This window comes from Sinocyclocheilus grahami, unplaced genomic scaffold, assembly GCF_001515645.1.
Source record: "Sinocyclocheilus grahami isolate Dianchi unplaced genomic scaffold, SAMN03320097.WGS_v1.1 scaffold58.1, whole genome shotgun sequence".
Lineage (NCBI taxonomy): Eukaryota > Metazoa > Chordata > Actinopteri > Cypriniformes > Cyprinidae > Sinocyclocheilus > Sinocyclocheilus grahami.
The window spans coordinates 3,167,520-3,177,464 of NW_015505237.1; the positions used below are offsets into that span (position 1 = coordinate 3,167,520).

The window sequence follows — 9,945 nt, forward strand, 5'->3', positions numbered from 1 at the left end:
AAGCCCCTTTTCCACCATGCTTTTTGCACTTCTACAGAAAACCAGTTCAAATAAGCAGCTGGTCTCAAACTGTTGTTGCTTTCAAAACAACAATAGCTCAGTCTGGCAAGATTTATGCAAACAAAACTAGGTCGTCTTATGCTGAAGCAAAGCTGTCTATACTAAGTTGCACATATAAAATAAGACGTATCATATTAGTGAATTGATCGCTATGAACTTTATGAACATATTCAAGTTATCTTTTGGCTCTGAAAGGTAGTTGTAAAGGCTTGTTCACACCGAGGACGATAACTATAAAGATCGAGTTCTAAAAATTGTTCTCAATATTAAAGAATAGCAGCGTCCACACCACCGCTATAACGATAAAGGCGTTATCGTTGGAATCAGAACGATTTTTTTTCCAGCTGATGAACAGTAAAAACATTGACACCCAATCAGAATCAATCTTGCTATAATGAGCTCGAGAATTTAAAGTGGCAGATGAGCGTGCCGTGCAGTGCTTAGAATAAACAGATATCGTCCGCTGGTGTGGATGCTAATATAGCTCTGTTTATAGTTATCGTTCTTGGTGTGAATGGGCCTTAAGCCTTCTCAAAATTCAATGTAGAGATGCATAAAAACCAGACTAAATTATTCCTGCTCTGACGCACATCACCCATTAGTATCAATATACGGTTGAAATAGTAGTGTAAATGCATTCATGCCATCTCAGAGCAGCATTATAGAGTCCGTATAAATGCCACTTCAGAAGCACTTCTGCGACACCTTTGCAGTGTAAATGACTTCTGAAGGTCTGAATTCATTAAGTCATAGGGGTCCTTCATTTTCTGTGTTCCGCTCGGTCTCGTGCACAGTTGGTAAGATCTAGTGAACCGTTCTTTTCAGTGCACAGCGTAATGTTTGTCATCAGTGCAGTCCGCAAAACTTGGGACATGGGAAGTTCACTTTTGGATTTAGACTGTTTAGGTACCAGCCAAAAATCTTGCGAGCCACTGAAATCTTACAAACAAAAGTGTGAAAACACAAAGTGTGTGTAAATTAAACAAACATACTTTATTTGGTTTTAACAAGCATTAAGTAGTTTAAACTACTTTAAAAAAAATTGTCTGGCAGCTGAACATACACTGAACACATTTCGTTGATACCTACTTCACTGGTAACAAGCATTCAGCATATACTGCTAATATATTGAATAACTTTCAAACAATTTAACATCAATGCAATCAACTGTATGGTCCATTTTAATCCAATGGTGAAAACGCCTCCTCTCATAACAGAAAACAAAAATTATGCCTCTGCCAAATAACCAAAATTCAAAAACAAGCTAATTATTTGTATTGGGAGGAAAAATAGTAACATTGAAAATAATGATTTTTTTTTATTGTCAACAAGCAAAATCAAACTGAACTACTGAGGAGGTATTAGGAAATCCACTACATTATAGAATAACACTGCGATATGAGCTGTTTATTCACTAACACCATAACAGTTTACGTGACAGACAAACTCTCTGTTGCTACCAGTTGCTACAATGCCATGCATCCTCTGAAGAAACTACTGCTTTGTGTTCGGTCGTCTTTATCGAGTTTGTTCAACTAGGAGAAAGATACACAAGGAGACAATTACATAAGTGCACAAATTCAGATAACATAAGAACAGTTTTGACTTATTTACTCAAAACATTGACTAAATATGGACAATTTCGACATTTTCTATTAACAAAACCCCAAAATGAGATTTCTATTATTATTTGGACTGCTGCATACTAATGTTTTATTCACTGTCCCATTCACTTTCTTTTTATGGAAAAGAGCAACATAGACATTCTTCAAAATATCTTATTTTGTGTTCCTCAGAAAAAAAGACAGTTGAACAGGATTCTGAAATAACTGAATAAATGAGCACATTTACTTTTTTGTGAATTATCCCTTTTGGAAAACCGGCTGTAACGACTGAATAGTAACACTCACTGTATGAAGAGATGTCAATCTCCTCTGGAAGTTCGCTGATGTTCACCTCAAACCTGTCCTGAACATCGTTCAAAGTGCGGGCGTCAGTCTCATCTGACACAAAGGTGATGGCCAGACCTTTCGTTCCAAACCTGCCGGCCCTCGCAACCTGAAGGAATGAGAAAAATTAAAGCTGTTCAGATGGATCTAATCATTTAGCCCTTTTTTGGGGAATAATCTTTCATTTGTTTAGGTCTCAAATGTTTCATTTTCTCTTTTAAAGTCTCTAATTTTGAGGTTTGTGAACGTGTTCTTTCTGTGTCATGTTGGTTGTTAAAGCTGAAATCCCATCTGGTGACTTCCTTCCAGGCATCATTTGTCCAAACCCCCAACATCAGCACTGATCCAGGCGCCATTGTGACACCTTTGACTTCTCTGTCGCTCCTATTTTGACATTAATTATTATTTCCACAAACTAAACCAACCCTGTGCAGGTATGTGTCTGAATCTTCAGGCATGTCGTAGTTGAAGGCGATGTTGACTCTTTCGATGTCCATACCTCGGCCAAACAGGTTTGTGGCCACCAGGATCCGTCTCTGGAAATCCTTGAACTGCTGATATCGAGCTAATCTGGGATAATAATAGGAGTCTCAAATGTGATATGAGCACCTAAAAAAATCCTACAATCATAACTGTAACATTAAAGTTTTTTTTACCTTTCGTCTTGAGGCATTGCTCTATGAATGGCAATGGCAGGGAAATTTTGCTCCACCAGCAACTGAGCCAGAGCAATACAACGCTGCACGGACTTCACAAAGATCACCACCTGCAATACTAAACAACTGTAACACTGCACCAGCCGGCTGTCTTCATTAAAATGAAACATCAATCCCAATGACCGCTTCAAACCAAGTGCAAAAATTCTCCCACTGAATTCGCTTTTTTTCCATAGCTTATGGTAATCTTTTGGATTGCTTGGCAAAATCTCAAGAAACCAACAATCCAAATAAAGGTTTGGGTTAAATATATATAGTAAATAAATGAAACCTGTTACTCAGAAAGGATGCATTAAATTGATCAAACGTGACAGTCATTTACAATGTTGCAAAAGATTTTGATTTAAAAAAATGCCGTTCTTTTGAACATTCTAGTCATCACAGAATCCTGAAAAAAAGTATCATGGTTTTCTCAAAATTAAGCAACAAATCAAATGTTTCTTGAGCAGCAAATCAGCATATTTGAATGATTTCTGAAGGATCATGTGACACTGAAGACTGGAGTAATGATGCTGAAAATTCAGCTGCGCATCACAGGAATAAATGACATTTTCAAATATGTTCAATTAGAAATCAGCTATTTTAAACTGTAATAATATTTCACAATATTACTGTTTTTACTGTATTTTTGCTCAAACAATTCAATAAGAGAATTATTTCAAAAACATTTTTTAAAAATCTTATGGACCCTAAACCATATATATACACATTATTTAAGGTTAGGGTTGTAAAATTGCATAATTACGTTACATCAAAACTTTATTTCTAGGTTTAAGATTGTAAATCCCAGATTTTGAATGTGGTTTTGAACTCAATTGTATTTTATCCTCACACAATTTTACTTCCATCTATTCCATTCCATTGGGTTGTAGATTGCATTTAATTGGATAAACAAAATCTGTATTCAAACGGGTTGCGTTGTATTTTGCATTAAAGCATGTGAATGACCAGAGTGCATGTGGCTTTCAGATATGCTAATGTTTCTTAGAAAGTGGCAAAAATCAGTGTCTCTTCCTCGAGTCACTCTCGGTTTGCTTCGACTTAGAGTTTGGGGACTTTTTGTGTGCTGCTGGACTCTCGAGATACCTGATTGAACTCCAACACGTCCAGGAGGTCAAAGAGCTTCCTGTTCTTCTCGTTGTCCTTCAGCTTGACGTAGTACTGCTGGAGGCCGTGAAGCGTCAGCTTGGTTTCGTCGTCCACAAAAATTTCCATCGGCTAGGACAACCAGTGGGAAGGTGAGGAGGGGTGGGAGAGGAGCGTGCAGGTTGACCGGGTTAAGATTGTGTGAAGACACACACAGGAAAGTTGACAAGACGAGGGTGGTGCAGATAATAATGGAATAAGAGGAAGTGGTGTTTATGACGGAATGGGTGGAAAGGGAAAGAAAGACACCAAAACAAAGAAATTCAAGGACAAAAGAGGTATAAAGATTTCAGCAAAGGACAGTGGTGGGGGAGGAGACGACAATGAGAAGGAGAACATGGTGTTAGAAAGGAGAGAGTTATGAAACAGCAGGAGAAAGGGAGGGAAGAGAAGGGATGGGGGTTAGATTCACCCTCCCCTCCCGTCCCAAGCCAATGAGGACACAACACACACACACACACACACACACACACGCACGTTGATAAATGCTACCCTGCTGACCTAGGCTACTTTTAGCTACCAATATCAAGCCTAAAATCTTATCTGTGCTATTTCCAAATAAACAGTTCTACTATAGAGGAACACAAAGTAAAACTACTTCCGTTACATCAATCAATGTGCAGTTTGACAGAAATGTTAGAACTCAGAAATTAGTTTTTAAGTAGGATCAAGTCAACATGAAATCAAAAGCCTGTTTGACCCTATTTGCTTTCTAAATACACACTCCAGTTCATAATACGACTGATTCATCAGTGCACATTATTCCATAGAACAAAAAAAATAAAAAATCTCTGTAGCCTTTTCATTAAAATGTACATGTAACAACCCCATAGCAATTTGTAGTTAGTTTACTTTTTGGCGAATTGGAGAAATGACAGACATCTCCCAGACTTTTCCAATCATTTAGCCCTTTTAACTCGTATACAATCGACTGCAAGCTTGCATAAAGACCTGCCTCCATCCAGTCAACAACCGATGGTTGATGGCTAAACCAAGCCCATCCTACATTTTCTTCTTTTCATTTAACTCCAAAACAAAAAGTGTTAAGAAAAGATCTGTCGCTACTTCTGTTTAACCGCAACTTCGAACAATAGCCAAATAGCCATAGAGTCATTAAGTACAAGGCCAATTGTAGTCAGATTGCATGCTAAATGAAAGCGAAGTACAATTGCATTATCTAGATCTGGTACAACTTCAGTCGGACGAAAGCTTTTGAATGACATGTAAAAAGGCAAATTAATATTTTAGCCTGACTTTTAGGCTACTGTTGTATGTAATCCAGCCTTTCTAAAAATCTTTGTTAGTAGTTAACTCCATAATTTAGTTCAAGTTAATGTGGTAAATTACAATGATAATAAAAGATTTGACAAAAAGAAGCATTACAATCGGGTAATTTCAACATTCAGCCACCAAACCAGTCAAAAGCGCGTGGCAGCTGATTGCAACGTTCATTAAAAGTATGGTCCACTCCACCATTCAATCAAGTCCCACCCCACATTCTTACTCGTTTTATTCCGAAATTGTCTCTTTCTATGCAAGTAATACAAGTTATGAATGCTGACTTTTCATGTTGACTTTAAACACTCATAAACCACCTCACACAATACTGCAACACTGTTAAACATTTAGCAGTGCGAGGTTCAGAAGGCCAAATTCATGTGCCAGATTGTTTAATTAAATATCCAGAGAACGTCCTCGATCTGATCTGATAGACTCGTGTTTTAGGCTACTAAAACAAGCTAAAAAGGTTTTGCGTATAATAGCAAACAGTGATGGCCGTGGAAAATGACTGAGATCAAAATCGAACTATTAGTCCCTTGACAGAAGCGCTAAACTCCAACCGTGTCTGACACAGTAGGACTGCTAAATGCACATTTGCACTTACCTTCGAGACGTTTAGGCAAATCTATCTTTACGGTCTCTCAACAAATCCTCTATTTGCTGCTGAGCTGGTCTAAAGCTCATTTTCCTATATGGTCTTCAACCTAATGGTGAAACCTCAAATAAAAAAAACTGTATTTATGTATTGTAACTCTCACTAAATAAGCACTAAAGAGTGGATGTTAGAATCTGTGAGTGTTAAAAATAGTCATTTTATAGTATATTATGGTGCAAGAAGATTTGCTCATGAATATTTAGTAAAGCCACGCCCCTCACAAGTCATTCCGAATATTTAAAAGGGGCTCAAAGTTGTATTGTACTATTTATGGTTTCTTTTTGAGTCACAACTTTGTTGCGAATGGCCACCTAACGGATCTTCAAGAGCGTCTCGATCTACACCCGCGCATGTCTCCTCTCTCTCGTCTAAGTTGCTTCATCATCTCATCCCTCTCGCTCCGGTCTTCCGCAGCTTAATCCTCCCTTTCTGTCTCTTCTCTTGTCCCTCACACCCACACATTCTTTCTCCACCGCTTCGGGACAGTTTTATCGCCTTGATTGTAACTTAGCGACAGACAGTTTGTCTTTTGATGAGGAACCGTTCTAATCAGAGACTGTCGGCTGGATTGATGAAGAGCTGTTCCATCATTGGCCGGTCAACCTGAACTGATTTATGCCGCCAAAGGCTGAATCTTTTGTTTCATTTTATTCCTGCTGTCTGCTTTGTTAAAGAGTAATTAACTGCAGCCCTGGAGTGCCAGTTTGTCATGTATCTAATGTAGTTTTCAGCAGCTGGCTTGCTTTGTTGGGCCGCCACTTGATCAGTTTTAGTTTTGTGCCCCTTGAGAGTCTCTGGCAGCTGACAACAGAATTCGTGAAGCTCCGACAAGTGCTTCTCCTCTTAAATAAAGGTTATTTGAGGACAGATCTCTAGGCTGGAATTACAGTCGAGCAGCAACTAAAGCTATTTGTCTTGATAAATAGATACTGAGAGTGAAATAATATTCAAACGTGAAGGATTTTTGGTCTCCAAACTCCTAAATGGTTCTGAAAGATGCGTTTATGCTTTGAATTTTTACGGCTCTGAAGTGAATTTGAAGATACACTAGATCCTTCCCTTGTATCCTGTTTAAAATACATCGGATGGACTCTTCATGACTTTGGCAAAGGTTATTAAAGGACCTATTTAAATTTACAGTGGACTGAGCCTGATGGATGGTGCATTATCTGTTGGCCAAACGGACGTGTGACCGTGTTTGACAAATGCCGGCACAGCGCTGCCAGCTGAGGCGGGATTAAGGACTTAACATCATTTTCACTGTGCCTCTATTAGTTAACAGTCTGTGATTATCAAACGGGCAGCAGAGAGGGGCATTTAGCGTTACGATGTCTCAGGGAGGACGTAAATGGATCCCACTCTTGAGCCTGCTCTTTCAGGTGTGTATGAGGTGGTCTTGTGAAGGGAAGGAGCTGTTGACATGGTAGAAGTAGGAGAGGCGTAATTACATCTTGCATGAACTTTCTGCAGACGGGACGGATCTCTTTACTCAGGGTGGCACTGAACATCATGACCTGCTTCTCGTGAGGGGTCATACGAAAGATCTCCTGGACATCACGCCGCATGTCTGCAGGGGACAGTAAAAGAACAATGCATTTATATTATTAAAATGAATATTTATTTATCATAGCTGTGTTTGGAACAGCATGCTACTCAAACTGTTTTCTGATGTACAGTACATACTAGTGTTAGTATGGATAGTGTGCGCAGAAAACGGTGCAATGTTTAGATATTTGTATTAAAAACTGAATTAAAATGCAAAGTAGGCCTATTGGTTTTTGGTACATAAAACAAAGGTCATGTGACAACAATGGAACCGTAGAATAATGCCTGTTGTTTCACCTACAGCTTTTAAAGAGAAAAGCGTGTGTGTGCTGCACAGAATTCAGTGTAATTTCCTTCTGAACACAGCCACAGTCTCATAAACGGTCTGCTCACCAAGCTGCTCCAGCATCTTGTCACATTCGTCCAGGATGAAGTGCTTGATGTGTCGCAGGTTGAGACTCTTGTTGCGAGACAGAGCTAGAATGCGTCCAGGAGTTCCCACCACCACATGAGGGCTCTCTCTCTTCAGAACCTCCTCGTCCTTCTTTATAGATAAGCCACCAAAGAACACTGCCACCTGGGGGAGAGAGACAGCGCAAGCAAATGAAGGTGAGAAAAGTTTGTGCACAGCAATATTAAAAAGTAACAGTTTGTTAGATTTGCAGGTCATGACTTACTTTTAAATTCAACTCCTGGATTTTCAATGACATAGCAAACAAGATTAGAAGAGTATTTCAAGAAACATTAGATGATATAGATAATCTATTGTATTATATTAATGTTTTTTTTTAATGCCTCTTAAACTTTATTTCATTTATATATTTTCATTACATATAATGACATATCTTTAATTTTACAGACCCTAGTGGAAGAACAATTTATTTACATCACAAAATGCCAAATATCAATATATTGTCTACAGAATAGATTATTTTAGATTATTTTTGGTGCTACAGGCAAAAAGAAAAGAAGTCTTTCAAGGCTGCATTTATTTGATCAAAAATACAGTAAAAACACTAATAATGTGAAATATTATTACAATTCAAAATAACTGTTTTCTATTTGAATGTATTTTTTAAATTAATTTATTCCTGATGCAAAAATGAATTTTCAGCATCATTACTCCAGTCTTCAGTGTCACATGATCCTTCAGAAATCAGTCTAACATGCCGAGTTGCTGCTCAAGAAACATTTCTGATTATTATCAATGTTGAAAACTGCTTTATATTTTTGTGGAAACCGTGATATATTTTTTTCAGGACACTTTAATTGTCTTTAATAGGACTATATTGTTCAAAGTAACAACATTTATTTGAACTGATCTGTTATTATTACTGTTAGTTGCGATCAATTTAATGCATCCCTGCTGAATAAAATTATTAATTTTTTTAAAGAAAAATCTTACTGACCTCAACATTTTTGAACAGTAGTGTAATTATTAATGTTTTGTTCCAAACGTAGACTAATGCAATTCCTCTGTGATATGACTGAATTTCATTGTAATTCATTTACAATTCAGTAAATTGAAATTCCAACAGAAGAATGGAAAGAGAGGCAATTTTTACATCTGTCACAATCTCTTCTACTACAGTACAGATCAGAAGAGATTTTAAAAGAAAGTAGTCCTCATATAGCCTGCTTTAGTAAACCTGAAACATATGAACTAAAGCTTTCCTAGAATTGTGCATTTGTCTTCTTACCTTGACACTGGGCATGTATTTGGAGAAGCGCTCGTACTCTTTGCTGATCTGGAAGGCCAGCTCTCGGGTGTGACACATAACCAACACTGATACCTGGGTGAAAGCAATCACTGCTCAACCCCAAAAATTGTGGAATGGCACAAAGCACACTCCGAGATATCATTTTATTGATGTCTTTGGTCTTTGTTTTCAAACCCTTTAAAAAGATTGCCATTACCTGCCCGGTCACTGGCTCCAGCTGCTGAAGGGTAGCCAACACAAAGACAGCCGTCTTCCCCATTCCAGACTTGGCCTGACATAATACATCCATCCCCAGGATCGCCTGAGGAATGCATTCATGCTGAACTGGAAGAGAAAAACACACACACACACACACACATACATTTAAATATAATATGTCAAACTGCTATTCTGAAAGCAAAGAACCTTATACGAGCACATGTTGAATTGCTCACCTTCAGATGGATGTTCAAAGCCACAGTCCACTATAGCTCTCAGCAGTTCTGGTTTGAGAAGGAAATCTCTGAATCCTGAGGAGTGGATGGACACATATGACCCTTTGACCCCTTCTTTCCTGACGGCTATTCCACCATCGTTGTGTCCAAGTCCCGTGTCCCCGACACCACCTGCATCAACCTCATCCTCCTCATAGTCCAACAGCTCGTTCTCAACGTCGTTCTCCGTCATCCTGTGGAGAGAGTGGGAAAAGACAACCAATAAATACATAAGTAATCAAACTAAATGAATTATAGTTACTGACAGTCCCTCTTCCTGTTAATCATTATGTAATGTAATCATCAATACCTCATATGCTATCATCTGCTATATTTTCTATGTGCGTTTGTGTGTGTGTATATATATATATATATATATATATATATATATATATACCA

At 38.2% G+C, this 9,945-nt stretch overlaps 1 protein-coding gene across 1 annotated transcript in view; it reads right to left on the bottom strand.

The window, feature by feature from the left end:
• Positions 1–1,371: 1,371 nt before the first annotated feature.
• Positions 1,372–9,945, bottom strand: part of LOC107584302 (spliceosome RNA helicase DDX39B-like) — a 10,116-nt gene continuing 1,542 nt past the window's right edge. The window contains exons 2-11 of the mRNA XM_016270867.1: positions 9,508–9,740; positions 9,270–9,397; positions 9,053–9,145; positions 7,746–7,929; positions 7,256–7,374; positions 3,812–3,943; positions 2,666–2,775; positions 2,435–2,579; positions 1,971–2,118; positions 1,372–1,595 (exon numbers count right to left, since the gene is read on the bottom strand). Of these exons, the coding sequence (XP_016126353.1) occupies positions 1,579–1,595; positions 1,971–2,118; positions 2,435–2,579; positions 2,666–2,775; positions 3,812–3,943; positions 7,256–7,374; positions 7,746–7,929; positions 9,053–9,145; positions 9,270–9,397; positions 9,508–9,739 (1,308 nt within the window). The 5' untranslated portion in view covers position 9,740 and the 3' untranslated portion in view covers positions 1,372–1,578. The remainder of the gene's footprint in view (positions 1,596–1,970; positions 2,119–2,434; positions 2,580–2,665; positions 2,776–3,811; positions 3,944–7,255; positions 7,375–7,745; positions 7,930–9,052; positions 9,146–9,269; positions 9,398–9,507; positions 9,741–9,945) is intronic.